The following is a 23,968-nucleotide window of genomic DNA, read 5'->3' as shown; positions in this document are numbered from 1 at the left end:
GCCCAGTGACGTAGTATACAGCACAGAGCCACGTAGTATATTGCCCAGCGACGTAGTATATTGCCCAGCCACGTAGTATATTGCCCAGCCACATAGTATATTGCCCAGTGACGTAGTATATTGCACAGTGACGTAGTATATTGCCAAGTGACGTAGTATACAGCACAGAGCCACGTAGTATATTGCACAGCAACGTAGTATACAGCACAGAGCCACGTAGTATATTGCCCAGCCATGTAGTATATTGGGCAGTCACGTAGTATATTGCCCAGCTACGTAGTATATTGCCCAGCCACGTATGTCACAGGTTAAAAAAATAAAAAATAAACATATACTCACCTTCCGCAGGGGCGTTGTAGTTCTGTCGCTTGTGTGGGGTGCAGGCGGCAGCTTCCGGTCCCAGGGTGTGATCATGTGACCGTGACGTCATGGCAGGTCCTTCTCGCGCAGGCGCGCAGGACTTGTGATGACATCATGGTCACATGACCGTGACGTCATGGCAGGTCCTTCTCCTAGACCATCCTTGCCACCGGAACGTGCCGCTTGCATGGACCGGCCGGAGCATCGCGAGGAGCGGGAAAGGCGGCGGAAGGTGAGTATATAATGATTTTTTTATTTTTTTAATTATTTTTAACATTAGATGTTTTTACTATTGACGCTGCATAGGCTGCGTCAATAGTAAAAACTTGGTCACACAGGGTTAATAGCGGCGGTAACGGAGTGCGTTACCCGTGGCATAACGTGGTCCATTACCGCTGGCATTAACCCTGTGTGAGCGGTGACCGGAGGGCTGTATGCGTGTGCCGGGCACTGAGTGCAGGGGAGTAAGGAGCGGCCATTTTTTCCGGATTTTGCGTGTTGCTGATTAGTCGTGGCAATGGTCATGGGTGTTTTGCCACGACCAATCAGCGACTTGGATTCCATGACAGGCAGAGGCCGCGACCAATGAATATCCGTGACAGACAGAAGGACAGACAGACAGAAAGACGGAAGTGACCCTTAGACAATTATATAGTATATATATATATATATATATATATATATATATATATATTTTATATATGTTTTTTAGAATATTTGAGCCGATGGATCCATGATATGTCCATTCTGCAAGCCTGCGAGAAAAAAATGCTGCACGGAAGCCATACGGATGCCATACGGATGACACACGGATAAATTTGTGTGTAAAAATCGCATCCTCGCATTGAATACGGAACGCTGTTTTGGGACAATTACTGCATATCACGGCTGTAAAAAACGGACCGTATTTCCATACGCTGAGTGTGACGCCAGCCTTACTGTTCGGGTTTGGCACCCTGTTATCTGCATGACAACGCAAGAAACATCGGTGGCTCTGATCAGAGTAAAATCATTCCCACCTGTCAGAGAGCTGCTGTCAGAGCGCTAAGGTCAGAGCCAGTCACAGAGGCATCAGCTGATGTAAGTACTACTCCCATCAGCCTACACCTCCTGTCACTGATAAAAGCAAAAGCAGTGGCTGCTGATGGGAATATTTATCAGCCAGCGCCTGCTCTATAAATAAATAAATTTAAAAAATGATGTAGATGTGGGGGTCTGTTCCATTTTTGATAACCAGCATGGCAAAACTAACAGCTGCAGGTTGTCTGGTTTAGCTTGGCTGATTAACAAGAATAGAGGGGTCCCCACACCGTTTTTTCTTTAAATTATTTAAATTAAAAAATTAAAAAACACAGTTGGGGTGTCCTCCATTTTTGACATCCAGCCAAGCTAAAGCAGACCACTGGGTGCTGGTATTATCAGGCTGGCAAGTGGCCGTGGATATTGGCCCCCAGCCTAAAAATAGCAGCCCGCAGCTGCCCAGAAAAGGCACATTCATTAGATGCTGGTCATCTGACAGAGTGGGAACCGCAGCTCTCTGACTGGCGGTAACAATCTTACTACCGATCAGAGGCCGTGTTTGCTACGCTGTCACGCACATGACAGTGTGGCAAACAACGGATGTTCAGGACCTCCATTCATCTGAATGGGCTCCGGGTTTGGGTTTAAGTACTGTTCTGATACCCGAATTGAACTTTTATTAAATTATCGGCCAAACCCAACAGGGGTTCACCCATCACTAGTCGTAACCATGGATACCTAAGCTACTGCAATACCCTGCTCATAAGTTAAGTGGCATAGCTTATCAGAAGAACTATATTGCATTTCTAATTTGAGGTATTTGCTAACACTATTATTATAACACCTACTATATAATGGGATAGGATTTTGGAGATAGGAATATCTCTTTAATGAATTTGGTGCATTTTATCAGTGGAATACGCCATTCTGGCATCTCACCAGAAATGTTACTCCAGTTCTGCCAAGTCTTTTGGTAAATTTGTTAAGCCAGCGTAGCCGGATCCTACTAGTCCTGGTACCTCCGCAACATCGCCCAATCTTGTAGAGCTGTCTGAAAGTGGTACGAATGTTTGTTTTCTAGTAGTGTCTTTTATATGCATATCTTATTATGTATACATTTTGCTCCATTTTAGTTGTTTTTCTTTTTTAAGTCTTTTTTTATTCTTCCTCATCCAGAATTTTTAGACATATTACTAAATGTGACTTTTTCCAAAACCTTAATTTTTTTGGTGCATCTCTTTCCAGTCCCCTTCTGTAGTAAGGTTTCTGGTGGGGTTTTTATTTTAACACAGTTGAAGACTACCGCGTGACATTTAAAAAGATTTCCAACTTTTTATGCTAAAAAGTAGCAATAAAAAGGCTAGAGGCAAAAATAAAAAGTATTTTTGATTTAGAGCCAAGTACATGAACTATGTGTGTCATTTGGAACAATTTGGTACAAAAAATGTGAGCTCAAACCACAAGACAAAAAAAGAAGGAGACTGATGAATTGGGGCCTAAGTGTTTAGACTCCTGCAGTTGTCTGCTATGCCCCGCGCAATATTAATATGCAGTATTTGCCATGAGACATGAAGAAGCATGAATACGTTGAAATTTATTACTGCCACCTGGACTGTACAAAGTATCAGAAGAAGTTTTATTTACAATAATGTCTTTTTTCCCTTTCAGATCATGAATTATTTATAGCTATAAAAAGTTTTTGTGCTTGTAAACGGAAAATGCAATACAAATATTTAACCACGGATACCATGCTAATGAGAAAATGCATTAACATACCAGCTATAAAATAAATGCGTGCTTTCCTTACACATATTCGGCATCTTACTGGTATCTAATGGATTTTCACTCGACTATTCTTTAAAATACTCTTTTTTTTTAAAATATGGCTTTTTAGTATCACTTGACATTATTCACCAAGGTTACATTTGCTGGCGCATCTCAAGTTTTATAGATATATATGTCATCAATTTTTAAGTAGGCTGAACAATTCTTAACCCCTTCATGACCTTGGGATTTTCCGTTTTTCCGTGTTCGTTTTTCGCTCCCCTCCTTCCCAGAGCCATAACTTTTTTATTTTTCTGTCAATTTGGCCATGTGAGGGCTTATTTTTTGCGGGACGAGTTGTACTTCTGAACGACATCATTGGTTTTACCATGTCGTGTACTAAAAAAAGGGAAAAAAATTCCAAGTGCAGTGAAATTGCAAAAAAAGTGCAGTCCCACACTTGTTTTTTGGTTGGCTTTTTTGCTAGGTTCACTAAATGCTAAAACTGACCGGCCATTATGATTCTCCAGGTCAGTACGAGTTCATAGACACCTAACATGACTAGGTTATTTTTTATCAAAGTGGTGAAAAAAAATTCCAAACTTTGCTAAAAAAAAAAAAATTGCGCCATTTTCCGATACTTGTAGCGTCTCCATTTTTCATGATCTGGGGTCGGTTGATGGCTTATTTTTTGCGTGCCGAGCTGGCATTTTTAATGATTCCAATTCGGTGCAGATATGTTCTTTTGATCGCCCGTTATTGCATTTTAATGCAATGTCGCGGTGACCAAAAAAAAGTAATTCTGGTGTTTCGAATTTTTTTCTCAATACGCCGTTTAGCGATCAGGTTAATGCTTTATATTTATTGATAGATCGGGCAATTCTGAACGCGGTGATACCAAATATGTGTAGGTTTGATTTTTTTGCACCAGTGACCCCATTCCGTCACATCTCCTCCAGTCCCTTTCCCCGGCTGTCACCTCTCACATAACAAAAATATTCAACCTTTCCCTCACTTCCGGTATTTTTCCCTCCTCATTTAAGCATGCCATCATACATCCATTACTTAAAAAACCCTCCCTCGACCAAAACTGTGCCGCTAATTATAGACCTGTCTCTAATCTTCCCTTCATCTCTAAACTCCTGGAACGCCTGGTCCACTCCCGTCTTACCCGCTATCTCTCAGATAACTCTCTTCTCGACCCTCTTCAATCTGGCTTCCGCTCTTTACACTCTACTGAAACTGCCCTCACTAAAGTCTCTAATGACCTACTAACAGCTAAATCTAATGGTCACTACTCCATGCTAATTCTCTTGGATCTTTCCGCAGCATTCGACACTGTGGATCATCAGCTCCTCCTCACTATGCTCCTCTCCATCGGCATCAAGGACACCATTCTCTCTTGGTTCTCCTCCTATCTCTCTGACCGATCTTCACTGTATATTTTGCTGGTTCCTCCTCCTCTCCCCTTCCCCTTACTGTTGGGGTTCCTCAAGGATCAGTCCTAGGCCCCCTCCTCTTCTCTTTGTATACTGCCCCTATTGGACAAACAATCAGTAGATTTGGTTTCCAGTACCATCTCTATGCTGACGACACCCAATTATACACCTCTTCTCCTGCTTTCACTCCGACCTTCTTAGAAAACACCAGTGATTGTCTTACCGCTGTCTCTAACATCATGTCCTCCCTCTATCTGAAACTGAACCTGTCAAAAACTGAACTCCTCGTGTTCTCTCCCTCTACTAACCTACCTTTGCCTGACATTGCCATCTCCGTGTGCGGTTCCACCATTACTCCCAAGCAACATGCCCGCTGCCTTGGGGTCATCCTTGATTCCGAGCTTTCATTCACCCCCCACATCCGATCACTGGCTCGCTCTTCTTATCTGCATCTCAAAAATATTTCTAGAATTCGCCCGTTTCTTACTTTCGACTCTGCAAAAACTCTTACTGTCTCACTTATTCATTCTCGTCTGGACTATTGTAACTCTCTACTAATCGGCCTCCCTCTTACAAAACTCTCCCCGCTCCAATCTGTCCTGAATGCTGCAGCCAGGATCATATTCCTCACCAACCGTTACACCGATGCCTCTACCTTGTGCCAGTCATTACACTGGCTACCCATCCACTCCAGAATCCAGTACAAAACTACTACCCTCATCCACAAAGCACTCCATGGCTCAGCACCACCCTACATCTCCTCTCTGGTCTCAGTCTACCACCCTACCCGTGCCCTCCGCTCCGCTAATGACCTCAGGTTAGCATCCTCAATAATCAGAACCTCCCATTCCCGTCTCCAAGACTTTACACGTGCTGCGCCGATTCTTTGGAATGCACTACCTAGGTTAATACGATTAATCCCCAATCCCCACAGTTTTAAGCGTGCCCTGAAAAAAGCATTTGTTCAGACTGGCCTACCGCCTCAACGCATTAACCTTATCTCTGTGTGGCCTAATAAAAAAACCAAAAAAAACAAACAAGAAAAAAAAAAAACAGGTTCCTCGCATCATGTTCTCATACACTTTATGCAGTCAATAGCCTCTGTGTCTGTACTGCTACATACTTAGGCTGTTAACTGGTTCATGCAGCTTTACATGAACACCCAAGCCTTACACTATGGCTGGTCCAAATAACCAAAGCAATTGTTACCATCCACCTCTCGTGTCTCCCCTTTTCCTCATAGTTTGTAAGCTTGCGAGCAGGGCCTTCATTCCTCCTGGTATCTGTTTTGAACTGTGATTTCTGTTATGCTGTAATGTCTACTGTCTGTACAAGTCCCCTCTATAAGTTGTAAAGCGCTGCGGAATATGTTGGCGCTATATAAATAAAATTATTATTTATTATTATTTTTTTATTGATTTATTTTGATTGGGGCGAAAGGGGGGTGATTTAAACTTTTGTTTTTTTTATTTTTTTCACATTTTTTAAACTTTTTTTTTTTACTTTTGCCACGCTTCAATAGCCTCCATGGGAGGCTAGAAGCAGGCACAGCACGATCGCCTCTGCTACATAGCAGCGATCTGCTGTTCGCTGCTATGTAGCAGAAAATCAGGTGTGCTGTGAGCGCCGACCACAGGGTGGCGCTCACAGCTGCCGGGGATCAGTAACCATAGAGGTCTCAAGGATCTCTATGGTTACTATTCTGAAGCATCGCTGACCCCTGATCATGTGACGGGGGTCGGTGATGCGATCATATCCGGCCGCCCGGCCGGATGCGGTAGTTAAATGCCGCTGTCTGCGTTTGACAGCGGCATTTAACTAGTTAATTGGCGCAGGCAGATCGCGATTCTGCCCGCGCCTATTGTGGGCACATGTCCCGGCTTTGATGCAGGCTCACCGCGGAGCCCTGCATCACAGCAGGGGAGCTGACCTCGGACGTACTATCCCGTCCGAGGTCAGTAAGGGGTTAAAGAAGCAGTCACATCTATATCTGTATCATTAAATATGTGTATGCATGAATGTAATGTAGTGTGAGTGCATTAACCCCTTCCCAAACTTGGACGTACCCCATGCATCATGGAAGGGAATAACTTCATGACCAATGACGTACAGGTTGTGCTATGGCATTTTTGTGCGCACAGAAGCTGTGCGCACGTGATCGCCGCCAGGTGTTCAGCTAACATAGCTGACACCTGCCTCTCAATGCCTGGCAGTTTAACTCCCTAAATGCTGCGATCGATATCGATTGCAGCATTTATAAGGTAGGGACCGGGAGAGGGTTCCCTCTCCCCTCCGATAGGTGCCCCCATGACGTCATCGCGAGGACCTGATCGTTGCCATGGTGACCCGAGGTCATCATGACGAACCTCAGGTCACCAGGCTAGCAAGTTTGTTAAGCCATGCTCAGAGCAACAAGCTTGTGTGTCTGTGAACAACCGACAGTTATAAAGCACTATATAAATAAAAATTATTATTATTATATTAAATAGACCCGATCGGGAGTGCGGTGAAATTAACATAGGCGTCACTGCTATTCCCCACGCAGGCACAGTAACAGCCGCATTGTTCCGCGTATGCGTGGGTAGAGCAGTTAGAGCGCGCAGTTGTGGCTGTTACTGCACATGCACGGGAATGGCAGAGACGTGTATGTCACTTGCGCAGTGCCTTGTGGGATTCGAAGACAGCTGCCGATTATACAGTATATATATAGATTGCAATGTTTTATAACTGCGATCAGACTGTAAAAAGTGAAAGTTCCATAAAGGGACAAAGTAATAAAGTTAAAAAAAAATTGTAAAAAATATTTTTAAAAAATCACAAAGTAATGACCCGTGGAAGCTCTAGAATAGCGCAAAACCGCCGTCGTCAGTACCTGCTATCGCATACTCCTGTCCTCACTCTCCCGGCCATGACATTTTAACCACAATTGAATAAAGGGTTGAATTTTAAGGATCGGTGAGTGCTATCCCTATTTTCAATTACCATGGAGTTTATCTACATGTTTCTTCTGGAGGAGCACCCGGGATCCTGGGGTATAGCTTGTTACTGAATATTACACCTGTCACATACGGATCTCGTGGCATTAGCGGTGCCATCTGCTTTTTTCTTTTGGAATTATATATATATATATATATATATATATATATATATATATATGGTATATGTTTGGTATATCCGTGATCACCTGCCCCATAAAACTGTCACACTAGTTAACCTTTTCGTTGAACACCGTAAAAAACGAGAAAAAAGTGGGGCAAAAAACTATGCTTTTTCATTATACCGCCGAACAAAAAGTTAAATAAAACACAATCAAAAAGAAAAAATAAATAAAAATGGTATAGCTGAAAACATCATCATCATCAAACAAGCTGCCATTCAGCGCCATCAGTGGTAAAATAAAAAAAAGCTATAGTTCTCAGAATAAAGCGATGCAAAAATAATTATTTTTTCTATAAAATAGTTTTTACTGAATAAAAGTGCCAAAACATAAAATTTATATAAATGAGGTATCGCTGTAATCGTACTGACCCGAAGAATAAAACTGCTTTATCAATTTTAAGACGTGTAACGGCATAAAAATACCCCCAAAATCAGTTCCTAAATTGCTGTTTTTTCTTCAATTTGCCTGTCCTCTCCCTTCTGAGCCCCAGGGTGCCCAAACTACATTTAGCATCCACACGTTTGGCATTTTTGTAGCAATGAGAGTCCGCCTAATTTATGGGTGCGTGTCTTCTGAAGCTTGAACTGGGCACCACAACGTAATGGCCGTCACAATGACAGCTTTTCATTCAGCAACATCCTCTGCTGCCTGTTTCTGGAAAAAACCCATGGAGTCAAAATGATCAATACACCTGTAAATAAATTCCCAAAGTGGTATAATTTCCAAAATGTGGTCACTTGAGGGGGTAATCTGCTCTTCTAGCACTTAGGGACTCTGTATATGGAGTCTGCAAACCATTCTAGGAAAATCTGCGCTCCAGGAGGCAAATAGCGTTTCATCCCTCTTGACTCTCGGTATATGGCTAAGCAATACTGTACAGTCACATATGAGGTATTTCCACATTCAGTAGTAATTGTGGGACAAATTTTGATGCCATTTTAACCCAATTCCCAGTGTAAAAATGTAAATTTGGGACAAAAAAAAATTTGATGGTATAAATGTAATTAGTTTTTCCTCACTGCCCTATGGTATAAAATTCTGTGACATGCCTGTGGTGTCAATATGACCACAGCACTCCTACATGAATTTATTAAGAGATGCAATTTGTAAAATGGAGTCACTTATGGGGGGAGTCTGCTGTTCTGAGCTTTTAGTACTCCTTCCTTTCTGAGCTTTGCAATATGCCTGAAAATAATTTCCCGAATCCATATAGAGTTTTGACACATAAGAAATTGCGCAACAAACTGAGAGGTCCATTTTTTCCTACTAGCCCTTAGAAAAATATAAACTTCGAGCTAAAACAACATTTTAGTGGTAAAAATGTAACTATTGTCTCCAAACGCAATATGGCATCCGCTCTCGATTTCAGCCGATTTTGCGTTCAAAAAGTCAAACGGTGCTTCTCCCCTTCTGAGTCCTGCCATGCAAGTTTTCCCCCACATATGGGGTATTGGCGTACTCAGGAAAAATTGCACAACAAATTTTGGATTAGCATTTTCTCCTGTTACCCTTGTGAAAATAAAAAAAAATTAGGGCTATTAGAACATTTTTGTGGGAAAAATTAGATTTTTTTAAATTTTCATGACTCTAAGTTATAAACTTTTGTGAAGCACCTTGGGGTTCAAGATGCTCACCAGTGATGAGCGAATGTGCTTGATGATACTCGAATATCAATTGAGTATCTGGGAGCTTGGAAATGTTCAGCACTCGTCGTTCATTCACTGGTGCTCGGATTGAATGCTCAAATCCACATCCGCATGTTTGGCACCTGTTGTACAGCCAATAAACAGGCTGAGATTGACATCTTACTAGTGGCATTACTGTGATTGGCTGCCTGCATGACCTCATCAGAGGATATTAAAGGATTAGCGCCATCACACTCAGCACACTGACGCCATTGCACAGATAAGGGAGAGAACAATTGTCCTGGCCTACGTGAACAGTTTTAAGAATCAAAATCCACTAGTGGTGATACTTTGCTGAACCATCTTACTAAAAGTACTTATTGGGGCTAATCTTGTGCTTTGCTGTTTCTATGTGATACATTCAGCATTTAGCCTAGGGACAGCTGGATCAGAGAGAGTGGCAGAATACAGCCTACAGGCAGGGCTTAGGGCTTTGCAGTTCATTACTAAATATATAGCTGCTGCAGGTGGCCACATTTTTTGTTTCAAAAATTGACTATTGTCATCCATACAGTGTAACCTGCTTTGTGTGAAATTACAGTGGTTTGAAATTTTAAAAAAACACTTGGCTTGCTACAGGTGACGAAAACATTTTTTTAATGAAAAAATAAAGGTTAAATTAATCAAGGAAACTTGGTTTCCAGAGACTTTGCAATTGCAAAATGAGTAAGACATGCTGTAACGGACAGGGAAGTGGAAGTGCTGACGATGCTGCACACAGACGGCGAGGATGTGGGGCAGGTACGACTGCGCCTATTGCTGGAGCACAAGCAACATGCCCATCTATGACACATGGCTTTCTGTCCCACTTTGCAAGGAGGCATGGGACAACACTTCTGAAGAAACATCAGTGCGAACAGGTGGTCAGTTGGATAGCAGATAATGCTTCCAGCATGTTTGCCAACACCACCCAGTCTACCACACCGTCCAGTCTCACCAGCCAAGAGTCTGGATCATTTAATCCTTATGCTTATGGGACAGTGTGGTTTTGAGTCACGGGGACTCAATCTTGCAGCATGGGCACAGTGAAGCACCAGGCCACCCGTTCTGTTAGTGCATTGTCACTGCAGCGGTGGTTAGCACCTGACGCCGCTGTTTTACGGCAATAAAAGTTAGGACCCATTGAGAAGTTCGCCATGACGTGGCAGAGGGCTTCATACAGTCAGATCAGAATGTTAAACTAAGAACTTCATGTTCAGTTATATACCTATATTTGCCTTTTGACATTAGATCAATGTATAATTTTTGGAGGTGCTGTCCATTCTCTTTTTTAGCATAATCCTCACCCTGATCCTCCTTCCTCCCACCATGTTGAGTCCCATGAGACCAGTAATCCCACACTAGTACACTCCGAGGAGCTTTTTACATTATAATTTCTTGATTGTTGCCTCTCACCCTGCATGTTCAAAGAGGACATGCTGTTTAGTGATGTACAAAACATAGAGCAGTCACAGTAACTAGAAGATGACAGTGGGGAATTGCAAATTTTGTCTAGGAGGTAGATGATGAAAAATAGGTCAAGTGGTTCCTAAGTCACCAAGTCAGGAGGACCAGGATGCGGCGATGGAAGACGGGGTGGTGGATGGCAAAATCACTGACCCAACCTGGGAAGCTGGCAAGCAGAGCAAAGTCAGCAGTGCTGAGGTGGAACGAACGGCAGCACTGAAACAGGCAGGAAGAGGCACAGGGGTGAGCAAAGGGAGAAGGCAGGCAACTCTTGCACAGAGCACCGACACTCATGAATTTCTCCATAAAAAAAATAGTCTTTTAGAGCACAAGCACATTTTCAGACTGTATGCCATGACAATATTATCATTTAGGTTTGTAGACAAGGAGGATTTCTGTTGACTCATGGCAGCAGTTGTCTCTCAGTATTTGGTCCCCAGTTGCCACTATTTCTCCCATTGTGGTGTCCCCCCTTGTACCAGCACGTGTCAAGGAACATCATCCGTGCCTTTACCAAAACATTTACTGGGATTGTTCACTTAAAGAACAACATGTGGACAAGTGCTTATTGCCAGGGATGCTACATTTCCCTGACGGCACAATGGTGGGACATTGTAGAGGCCAGGGGTGAGTCCCAACCTGGCATGGCACATGTGCTATCAATTCTGAGGATTGCTGGTCCTACTTCTATCAGGGTTTACTCAACCTCCTACACCAGTTCCTGTACCCCCTTCTACTCATCCTCATCCTCCATCTCTGATGTGTTTTCTCAGTGCAGCACTGCTTAAGACAAACAACAACAGGCTTTGCTTAAGCCAATTTCTCTAGGATACAAACCACACACAGCAGCAGAGTTATTGAAAGAAATAACAGTCCAAACAGATCTGTGTCTCTACAACCAGGCATAGTCATATGGTAATGGCAGTAACCTGGTGGCAGCTATGAAGCTTGGCAACCTCACACACGTACCTTGCTTGGCCCACCTGCTCAACTTGGTAGTTCAGTGGTTTCTGAAAACCTACCCAGATGTTCCAGAGCTTCAGGTCAAGGTACACTGCACCCAAGTCAGCTACAGTTGCCACTGCTCTGCCAGTGCTGCAGCATTGCATGAAAGTGCCAGCTCACCAACACATACTGGATCTCCACACTGCACATGCTGGCAAGTCTTTGAGAGCAGCAGAGGCCAGTTGTGGAATACCAGCTCCAACATGCCCGTCAGTATTCTGGTCAGCCTCCGCACATAACAATTTAAGAGTGGGCATGGATGTCTGACATATGTATGGTTTTCCAACACTTTGAGGACTTCATAAAGATGAACAGTGATGACGCCATCATTAGCGCAATGATCCCACTTCTGTGCCTACATAGTCGCTGCTGACATGAAGCTTTGCATGCAGACCAGGTGGAGGAAAACATGAGACAGAGAGATACTACCCAGCCCAGCCTCATCTCATCAGCTCATCGTGGATTGGGTAATAATGAGGAGGTGGAGGCTGAGGAGGAGGAGGAACAGGAGCTGGTTGCTAGCGCAACAGAGGCTAGTATCCCAACAAGCTTTGTCCCATCTCTTCAACATGGATGGGCTGAGGAGGGGAATGAGGAGAAAGATAGGGAGGAGGGAAGGACATGGAAAGTCATCATCAATGTGGAGTGTGAAGTGTTGGCTGTAGGGAGCTTGGCACATATGGCCAACTTTGCGTACTGCTGCCCTTCCCGTGACCCTCCCGTTATGTCCATCTTTGCCAAAAAAGAGTACTGATCGTTTACCCTTCTAGACCCACCTTACAGGGAGAACCTTGCATCTCTCCTTCCTGAGACGGAGAGGTCTAATAAAATGGTACTATGCTAGAAGGCCATTGTTGAAAATATGAAAATATGGTGAAAAATTCCCATCTGACAATGCTAGCAGCAGGGGAAAACTTCCTTACCCAACCAATGAGGAGAGGCGAGGGAGATGTACACCAGGTACAGCAGAGGCAGGGGTACACTGTCAAAGGTCGGGGCCACTTTCATGACACCCTCCCAGCATCCAGGCCCTGATGACCAGGGATTTTTTACTAGGAGGCACCTCCTGATGAAGTACCAAACGAAACATGCGTTGGGGTGGTGGGGACACTATAACAAGCCTAATTATTGTAAGTACTTGCTTTAATAATGAAATCTATGTAATTTTAACTGTTGGGGATGTTTTACCCCTAGTATTATTTTACATATAGATTATAAAATAATGTAGCAAATTTAGATGTAGCAATGAAAAGCATATTATCCTATCTAGCTTGTACCATATAGCATCTCCATTTATGTCTGATCAGCAGCCTTTATGTCTCCATTCTAGATTTTGTTGGTTTTAACATATTTAATATTGTGATAGAAATATATATATCATGTAGATCTCACTTGCATGTATACTCCTCTATAATCATATATACTCATATACTCACAGCTAATATATACATTATAATCAATGGTTTAAAATGTCTGACATGAACTGATATAAGCCAGACAGATTGTATGGGGGTTTTTCCATCTCAAAAGCGGAACAACGCCAGATGTATTAAATGCTGATCAGATGTCTCAACTTTGTCCTACATGCAGAGCTACATTTTAGTTGCTTAATCAGCAGTCATATGAGCATTAATCACAATATTCCATATATGTTTAGATAACCAATGACAGAGGAGCTAGACAATATGGTAATTAACTAACCACCCCTAACAACCCCTAACCACTCCTTTCTATATGCTATCATAAAAACTATGTATGTACATTAAAGTATCAGTATTGATGGAATGTTATTGACACAATGATGTTGCAGTCTCATTCCTTGAGCGCTCAAAATACTCAGTCTAAGGCCACGTTCACACGTTGCGGCCTGCTCTGCGGGTTAATCCCGCAGCGGAATTGATAAATCTGCAGGGCAAAACCGCTGCGGTTATCCCTGCAGATTTATCGCGGTTTGTTCCGCGGTTTCCGCTGCGGGATTACTCCTGTACTATTGATGCTGCATATGCAGCAATATGCAGCATCAATAGTAATGTAAAAAATAATAAAAATTGGCTATACTCACCCTCTGACGTCCCGATCTCCTCGGCGCTGCACGCGGCTGTGCCGACAAGGACCTTCGTGACGTCACGGTCATGTGACCGCGGCGTCATCACGGTCATGTGACCGCGACGTCACCACAGGTCCTGCTCGGCACAGCAAACCGAAGACCGGATGCCGCGGGCAGCGCTGAGAGGTGAGTATAGCATCATTTTTTATTTTAATTCTTTTTTTTACACCAAAATATGGTTCCCAGGGCCTGGAGGAGAGTCTCCTCTCCTCCACCCCGGGTACCATCGGCACATTATCCGCTTAACTTCCCGCAACGTGGGCACAGCCCCGTGCGGAAAGTGAGTGGATCAATGCATTTCTATGGGTGCAGAATCGCTGCGATTCTGCACCAAGAAGTGACATGCTCCTTCTTTTTTTCCGCAGAAAAGCCGCGCGGCTTTTCCCGCGGAAATCCGCAGCGTGGGCACAGCGGGTTTTGTTTTCCATAGGGTAACATTGTACTGTACCCTGCATGGAAAACTGCTGCGGATCCGCAGTGTCAAATCCGCTGCGGATCCGCGGCAAAACCCGCAAAGTGTGAACATAGCCTAATTGGGAGCGGCTGCAGCACACACAGGGATAAATTTATCCAACCCAAATTTCCACAACAATATAAATCTAATTTTTAGAGTATGTACTCTATTGTTATTAATTTAACCTCCTCTGGTGTCTATACATGTTATGTGAGGTTTTTTTTACACTAAGTTATATTTTCAGTGGGTATTTTTGTTATTTACTATGAGCTTTATGACAGCTTTAGTCCATGGCCCACACACAGCCTTACCTGGTCATAGACATGTCTTTAGTATATTGTGATTTCCCAAAAGAAGTTGTAGAAGATTAGGAAATTAAAATTGTGTCTATTTTTTTTTCTTACACGGCACAACCATTGTTCATTCATTACATTCGATATTGCAGCTCAACTTGATGTGCATGTTTCTGTATGTGACATTGCAGAGCGAATAAGCCTCCTGACATTGGCATGCCGAGGCCGGTATGTCACTCTCCACAAGAAGAAACGTTACCCCTTAGACCTCAGTCTAGAGCCTCTTACATAGCTAATCAGTTCTCATACTTTATGCTGACGCAGGGCAATACCGGAAACACCGTGTCTGAAAATTGAGATTCTGAATTGGCTTTTATCAGAAGTCATATTGCAAGACTCGTTAAAGGGTTGGTAGTGACTTGTAGCATTGCTTCTTCTAAATGGTGGCGCTATAGAGTTCAAGTCCTCTTCCTCTATAAAGAGGCAATTTGCATATTAAATTTCCCAGAGGAACACTGCACTGTGAATAAGCCTTCTTATACTAGCATGCCAGGGTCTTTATATCATTCTAGATCTTAAGATTGTTAATCTATCCAATAAACCTATGATTTCCAACGGAATTAATTGTTCTACGCAAAAGCCTTCCTTTCGTACCCACGAGTAATCTCTCCACCACTGACTGGATTAAGGATCTTAAATAGTGATTAGCGAGCATACTTGGTAATGCTCGTTACTTGCCCGAGCATCGCTGTACTTGTGGTACTCAGCGAGCACAGAGCATTTCCGGGTTTGCTCGGCAGGATTTTGGGTCTCCGCCCTGCATGATTGGCGCTCTTTACAGGGCCAATCAACATGCAAGGATTATAATAACATACCAGAACTGATAATATAAAATGACCATATTTCCAAGGAAAAACTCAATATAATTGCAAGATATACATAGAGAAACCAAGAGCTTTTAAATTCCAACGGTATAATACCATAATATATCTATTTTGTAAAAATAGTCACTGATGTCGAGCATATAACTATCAATAATATTTTTATTAATGCTACAAAATACAAACAAGACATACAAAGGTGCATATAATAAAAAACACAGTACAGAAAAAACAGTAACTGGATTGGTCTAATGATCGATAATATTATTGATAGTTATATGCTCGACATCAGTGACTATTTTTACAAAATAGATATATTATGGTATTATACCGTTGGAATTTAAAAGCTCTTGGTTTCTCTATGTATATCCAACATGCAAGGATTGTCTGCCATGCACTGTAATGTCGCAGCCATCTTTGTTGTGGTATTACAGCGATTGGCTGGCCGCACAGCGTCATCAGGTCTATAAGAGACCTGGTGCCGCCCAGCTTGGCGCATTCAGCTCCGGAATCAGACAGTGTAGGGAAAACTGCTGCTGAGATAGGGTCAGATCTGTGCTTTTATTAGTTAGTGTGGGTACACCATCGTTGAATCCACATATCCAGCTAAACCAACAGTCCTTCTAAGGGTATGTTTCCACGATCAGGATGGCCGGCGGTATCGCCGCAGCGGCGAAGCCGCTCGGCGCTAAGCCCCGCCCCCTTTCTGGGACGCGATCATGCCGGATGTGTTAACTCTTCACATCCGGGATGATCGCTCTCTCCCATAGCGCCCTGTGATATGCCTTGCGGGGACGCTGCGTCCCCGCAAGGTGTACGGACATGCTGCGATCTGAAAAGACGCGCCGCATGTCCGGAGTCGCAGGGCCGCCGCGTGCGGGTTTCCACGCATAGTGGAGACGGGATTTCATAAAATCCCCTCCACTATGCTGGAACATCTGGACGCTGCTTGTTTGACGCTGCAGCTCTGCGCAGCGTCAAACAAGCAGCGTTTCCTGACCGTGGAAACATACCCTAAGGACTAATTACGGGGTCTATAGATTGCAGTGCTAGGTAGGCAGGGGAGTGTATGGGCGTATATACACAACAGTGCAAGGCATGCAGGCACTGTATGTGGCTATATAGATATTGCAAACCTCAAGAGGGTCCATTACTGTCTGCTGCTGCTACTGCCTATTACATATATATCTAGCTCCAGGTATCAGTGGCTAGCAATAATTTTTTTTCGCACCTTAATCCTGATTTTTTTTATTCCAAAGCAATCCAGACTCCCTTTTTTTAACTCCATTTGCTCGTTGACAATGCAGACTACAGACAGATCATTTTAATACTACAGTGTGAAAATCCAGCAATTTTAAATGGCTTTTCCCGTCCCAAGCATCACATCTGAGTGCGCAGAAAATTGTGGCATTTTTTGTGGTACTGTAGTATTTTTTTGAGTGTCTTATACAAATTTTTGACACCATTTTGCTGACCCAAAAAATATTTGTCTGCCCAAAAAATATTTTGTTGCTCAAAAAAAATGTAGCTGCCCCAAAAATATTTAGCTTGCAAAAAATATTTAGCTGCCCAAAAAAATATTTAGCTGCCCAAAAAATATTTAGCTACAGTTCACATATTTAACACTGTTTTGTCCACCACACGCATTGCATATCATTGCGCTAAATATTTTACAATTTTAGTCCTCCAAATAATTTTTTATGTAGTGTCATAGCCTAGTTATTGACACAACTTTGGTGGGCAAACGTATTTAACAGTGTGCTATCTCTGTCAGAAGCTTGATCTATCTGTGGCCTACAATTTGTGGCATTAAAGGCCTACATTTTTTTTTTTTGCCTGTGTCTTACCGTATTTCTATACAGTATTTTTTGGTAATAAAACAAACATACAGGCCACATATTGACCAGTCTGGTATCTCTGTCAAACGCCTGATCTATCTGTGGGCTACAAATTGTGGCATTTCAGGGCTACATTCCCCTTTTCTTGCTGTGTCGTACCCTAGTTCAATAGACTACTTTGGGGTAAAAAATTTAAAAATACAGACCACATATTCAACAGTCTGGTATCTCCATCAAATGCCTCCTCGATCTGTGTGCTAAAAATTGTGGCATTTCAGGCCTACATTCTCCTTTTTTGCCTGTGTCTTACCGTAATTCTATACAGTATTTTTTGGTAAAAAAACAAACATACAGGCCACATATTCAACAGTCTGGTATCTCCGTCAAACGCCTCCTCTATCTATGTGCTAAAAATTGTGGCATTTCAGGCCTACATTCTCCTTTTTTGCCCTAGTTCAATAGACTTCTTTGGGGTAAAAAAATTAAAAATACAGGCCACATATTGAACAGTCTGATATCTCTGTCAAATGCCTCCTCCATCGGTGGGCTAAAAATTGTGGCATTTGAGGCCTCCTTTTAACTGGTTTTCTTTTGTCTTACCCTAGTTAACATTTTTTTAAAAAAATTACCTACATTCCAGAGTATTAAAACTGTGGTTTTACGCACACTGACCACATTTAAGTTTGCTCCAAATTCAGCCATTTGTAGTGAACAGGAAAATATTTTAGTAGTCCATTTAAAATGGGCAAGGAATGGGAAAGTGGACGTGATGCTGATGGTGCAGTCAGAGGCTGAGGACGTGGGCAAGCTGAAAGTGGGCCACAACAAACACCCACATCTTCTTGCTCGACCTTTCTGTCCCAATTGCTAGGGGACCGCAGCACACCACTATTGAACCCAGAGCAGTGTCAAAAGGTTGTTGGTTGGATAGCGGATAATGCTTCTAGTCACTTTGCCACCACAACCACCATTTCTTCCACACAATCAAGTCTAAGCAGCTGTGAGTCTAATCCACATACTACTTACCCTGATCCTCCTTCCTCCCACCATGCCGAGTGCCTGGAGACAACTGATCCCACACATGGACACTCCGAAGAGCTGTTCAGTTTTCCATTTATAGATTCGGGACTCTCGGCCGGTCCACTTGAAGCGTGGCAAGATGAGAGCGCATGTAGCGATGCCCAAATATTTGAGCAGCCAAGGTCACACGAAGGCGATGGTGGGAAAGTGTCCCAAGAGTTGGACGATGATGAGACACAACTGCCAGAAAGTCAGGAGGAGGACCAGGGTGCAGATGTGGAAGACGAGGTGGTGAATTATATAGTAACTGACCCAACCTGGCAGGAGGACATGCAGAGCGAGGACAGTAGCACACATGGGGAAGGAGGCATAGCACTCCAATAGGCAGGAAGAAGCAATGTGGTGGCTGCAGACAGAAGGCGTGCAACCATTCCCCGTAACACCAACATGACGGAGGTTGCCATTCCAACTTTTATGTCTTCCCAAGTCTGGTTGTTTTTTAAAGACTGCTGATAACCGCAAAAAGGCCATTTGCACCACCTGCCATGCCCAGATCAGCAGGGGTAGCAAAACTACCAGCCTGATCACCACCAGCATGATCAGGCACATGGCAGCAAAGCACCCAACTTTGTGGGCTGAACCCCAGGCTCCAGGAACAGTGTCTGCGGGTGACACCACTGCTTCTTCCACTGTTTTGCGTGCAAGCCAATCCCCTGTTCATGGTGCATGTGAAGATTAATCGTGGCCTGCACCTGTCGTTGCCCACAGTCAACTAGCACCATCATCAAGCACGTCCACACCCTTGTCCCAGCACAGCCTTCAGTTGTCCATAGTTGTCATTTGAATGCAAGCAGAAATAAGCAGCCAACGCCCCACAGGCCACAGTACTAAATTCACACATTTCTCATCTGCTTGTGGTCGAAATGTTGCCGTTTAGGCTCATGGAGATAGAATCTTTCCACAACCTGATAATGGCAGCCATCCCAAGGTACTCGGTCCCTAGCCGCTACTATTTCTCCCAGTGTGCCGTACGCATTACACCAGCATGTGTCCCACAACATTACCCGTACACTCAACAATGCTGTTACTGGGAATGTCCACCTAACCACGGACACGTGGACCAGTTCTTGTAGACAGGGACAGTACATCTCACTGATGGCACACTGGGTTAACATAGTGGAAACCGGGACCCAGTCGGACCTTGGGATACAACATATCCTCCCGATGCCGAGGATTGCGGGCCCTACGTCAATCAGGGTTGCCCCCACAGTCTGCAGCTCCTGCTCCTCCTCCACCTCATCTTCAGCCTCCATCTCTGAAATAAGCCCATCAGTCCGAAGCTGGAATCACTGCAGCACTGCCTCAGCCAAGCGGCAACAGGCTGTGCTGAAGCTAATCTTCTTAGTTGGCAAACCGCACAATGTTGAAGAGTTGTGGACAGCACTGAAAGAGCAGTCAGATTTGTGGTGGACACCACTGAACCTACAGTGTGACAATGGTCAGAACCTGGTGGCAGCTCTGAGGCGAGGTGAGCTCATACATGTACCATGCCTGGCCCATGTGCTTATCTTTATCGTTCAACAGTTTCTGGAAAGCTACCCAGAGCTGCCGGATCTGCTTGTGAAAGTACGCTGCCTCTGTACCCATTTTAGAAAGTCAGCTACAGCTTCAGCCACCCTTGCCATGCTTCAGCAGCGTTTGCAGCTTCAGGCTCACCGACTGATGTGTGATGTCCACTCGCATTGGAACTCTCCACTGCATATGTTGGAAAGGATTTGTGAGCAGAAGAGGGCAGTTGTTGACTACCAGCATCAACAAGGCCGTCGTTATTTAGTTCAGACTCCACACATAAGACCTCAGGAGTGGACATGGATGTCAGACATACAGTATGTACCATCCTACAAAACTTTGAGGACCCCACCAAGATGGTGAGCGGCAATGACGCCATAATTAGCATCACCATCCCGCTTCTCTGCATTCTGAAAAGCTCTCTGCAAACAATGAAAGAGAATGCATTGCAGGCAGAGCATAAGGAAATGGAGCAAGGAATCTTACAGGGTGATTACACACAGCTCAGCCTCTTGTCATCCCAACGTGAATTGGTAGACAATGAGGATGAGGAGGAGGAGGAAGAACATGAGCTACTTTCATGCGCTATAGACGGTAATACAAGCACAACTGTCATACCGTCTGTTCAGCGTGGATGGACTTAGGACAGGGAGGAGGAGGAGGACAGCATGGTCAGTCGTCCTGTTGGCGAGAACATGAAAGTCTTGCCTGTTAGCAGTCTGGCATGCATGGCTGACTTTATTTTGCGCTGCCTTTCCCATGACCCTCGCATTATGAAAATTTTCGGTGACACTCATTACTGGTTGGTGACACTTCTAGACCCACGCTAAAGTTTTAACTCAGGAAGAGTTCAGAAATCAATATTTTGTGGAATAACCATGATTTTTAATCACAGCTTTCATGCGTCTTGGCATGCTTTCCACCAGTCTTTCACACTGCTCCTGGCACAAAAATGTAAGCAGTTCTTCTTTGTTTGGTGGCTTGTGACTATCCAACATCCTCTTGATTACATTCCAGAGGTTTTCAATGGGGTTCAGGTCTGGAGATTGGGCTGCCCATGACAGGGTGTTGATGTGGTGGTCTCTTAATTTTTGCCAGAGCTGTATATAAGCCCTATAATATTATGTACAAGCCTAACTCCAAAAAGACTTGGACACTGTGTAAAATGTAAAGTACAAATTATATGGAAATCTCTTACAGCCATAGTTTATCACACAGTAGAACATAGAGAAGATATCAGAAGTTGAAAGTCAGACAAGTTTTCATTTTCGTTTGAAAAAATGAACTCCAACATTTTTGGAATTGGGGTTATATTTAATTTTTCTTCATATCCTACATACTTCTTATTCTAGATCTGTAAGGCTTTCTGCCAAATTAAATGAAATTCAGGTGGTAATAACGTATTCTGAATACCATAGGTTCTTATGTTATGCTGATTTATTCCTTCAGGATGCAATGAAGCTAACATTTTCACACTTTTATTTAAACACATTACTTTATTTTATAACATTTTATTACAATATTAAGTTAGATGAATGTAGAGGAATACAAAAACCCTCCGAGAGTGCCTACTGCCACTGCTGTCTTGTGGCTCAGACATATATCTGTGGGCAAATGGATAACATACAACAAAATGTAATAGGTAATAGTCACACAAATACATAAAACAATACTAGGATCAATCTATAATAGGCCAAACACTTCTATATAGAGACACCTTTACATATAAAGGCTACCTAGGTGGTTTGGTGATAGTTTTAAAGATACTTTTTGGGGATACATAAAGTCCTATTGTACAAAGAATATATGTTTATTCAGATCCTTATGAAGTATGAAGACATGCAGAGTACCCCCATATCTGTATTAGTGATCTGCTGACACTCTATGTCGCCATGTGGTACCTACATAATATGGAAATGTTCTTCTTAATAGGCAATGCTGTGTGCTTTCAGAAATATGCCAAGGACCTGTCCTCGTCCATGGGTGTAGTATGACGGCTCTCTACAGCTCAGTGGTTGCATGAAGTGATAATATAATACACTGTGTTCCAAATTATTATGCAAATTGGATTTAAGTGTCTTAAAGATTTAATTGTTTTGTTTTTCAAATAAACTTGTGGATGGTATTGTGTCTCAGGGCTCAATGGATCACTGAAATCAATCTTAAACACATGTGATAATTGGTTTTCCAGGTGATTCTAATTAAAGGAAAACTACTTAAAAATGATGTTCCACATTATTAAGCAGGTCACAGTTTTCAAGTAACATGGGAAAGAAAAAGGATCTCTCTGCTGCTGAAAAGCATCAAATAGTGCAATGCCTTGGTGAAGGGATGAAAACATTAAAAATTTTCAAAAAACATAAGCGTGATCATCGTACTGTTAAGAGATTTGTGGCTGTATCTGAGCACAAATGTGTTTGTGCTGATAAAGACATAATGAGGAAGATTTCTGCCAGGCAAGTTCATTGGATTAAGAGAGCAGCTGCTAAAAAGCCATTACAAAGCAGAAAACAGATAACTGAAGCTGCTGGTGCCTCTGGAGTCCCTCGAACCTCAAGGTGTAGGTACCTTCAAAGGCTTGCTGTGGTGCATAAACCTACTATTCGGCTACCATTAAACAGTGTTCACAAGCAGAAATGGTTGTTTTGGGCCCACACATACATGAAGACTAATTTCCAAACAGTCTTGTTTACTGATAAGTGTTGAGTAGCCCAGGATGGTCCAGATGGATGGAGTAGTGGATGGTTGGTGGATGGCCACCATGTCCCAACAAGGCTGCAAGCAAGGAGGTGGAGGAGTCATGTTTTGGGCCGGAATCATGGAGAAACAGCTGGTAGGGCCCTTTAAGGTTCCTGAAGGTGTGAAAATGACCTCTGCAAAGTATATAAAGTTTCTGACTGACAACTTTCTTCTATGGTCTAAAAAGCAGAAACGTGCCTTCAGGAGCAAAATCATCTTCATGCTGACAATGCACCATCTCATGCTGCAAAGAATACCTCTGAGTCATTGGCTGATATGGGCATAACAGGAGATAAACTCATGGTGTGGCCACCATCTTCCCCTGACCTCAACCCTATAGAGAACCTTTAGAGGATCATCAAGCAAAAGATCTATGAGGGTGGGAGGCAGTTCACATCCAAACAGCAGCTCTGGGAGGCTATTCCAACTTCATGCAAAGAAATACAAGAAACTCTCCAAAAACTCACAAGTTCAATGGATGCAAGAATTGTGAAGGTGATATCAAAGAAGGGTCCTATGTTAACATGTAACTTGGCCTGTTGGGATATTTTGGCGTTAAATAGCTTTTTTGTTCAGTGAATGTGACTTCCTAATGCTGCAAATTCCACAAATGAGCATTTTCAGTTCTTAAAAAAATATCAAATGTTAAGAAATTCTATTGTGCATAATAATTTGGAACAGTGCATTTTGAGTTTTTATTCATTTTGGAGATTATACTGTTATCATTGGGAGGTTTCTTCAATAAAATTTGATGTATACTCTAACGGGTGATGACTTTTATTAGACTGACTCTCATTTGCACTGACCATTTAGGAAAATCTGATAAAAATTTAATTTGCATAATAATTTGGAACATAGTGTACAGGTATGAGCCCTTAAAATAACTGGCTAATATAAACATACAGTAGCCAAGTTAGTGAAGAATCTTCAGTGCAGTGATATTTAAAAGGGTTGTCCCTTTTCAAATACTAATCCTTCAGAGGATAAGGAAAGTGAAAAAAAATCAAATGGAGCTGTTCTCTTCCCAGCATCCAGCGCTACCACTTGCCGCTCTTCTGTTGATTGCATAAAGGTTGCGGAAGTGATGTGAAATAGTCAGCCATGTAAGAAATCAATGAGATTAACCCCCTAGCGACATCGATCGTACATTTACACTGATTTCTGTCTCCCTCCCTTTGATGTGGGCTC

The 23,968-nt window shown here is 43.0% G+C and overlaps 1 protein-coding gene across 1 annotated transcript in view; it reads right to left on the bottom strand.

Moving 5' to 3' along the window:
* Nucleotides 1-21,522: 21,522 nt before the first annotated feature.
* Nucleotides 21,523-23,968, bottom strand: part of C7H16orf89 (chromosome 7 C16orf89 homolog) — a 69,393-nt gene continuing 66,947 nt past the window's right edge. Inside the window, exon 8 of the mRNA XM_077273582.1 lies at nt 21,523-21,645. Within this exon, the coding sequence (XP_077129697.1) occupies nt 21,569-21,645 (77 nt within the window). The 3' untranslated portion in view covers nt 21,523-21,568. The remainder of the gene's footprint in view (nt 21,646-23,968) is intronic.

This window comes from Ranitomeya variabilis, chromosome 7, assembly GCF_051348905.1.
Source record: "Ranitomeya variabilis isolate aRanVar5 chromosome 7, aRanVar5.hap1, whole genome shotgun sequence".
In the NCBI taxonomy this organism is placed as follows: domain Eukaryota; kingdom Metazoa; phylum Chordata; class Amphibia; order Anura; family Dendrobatidae; genus Ranitomeya; species Ranitomeya variabilis.
This window is presented reverse-complemented; position numbering and strand designations above follow the sequence as displayed.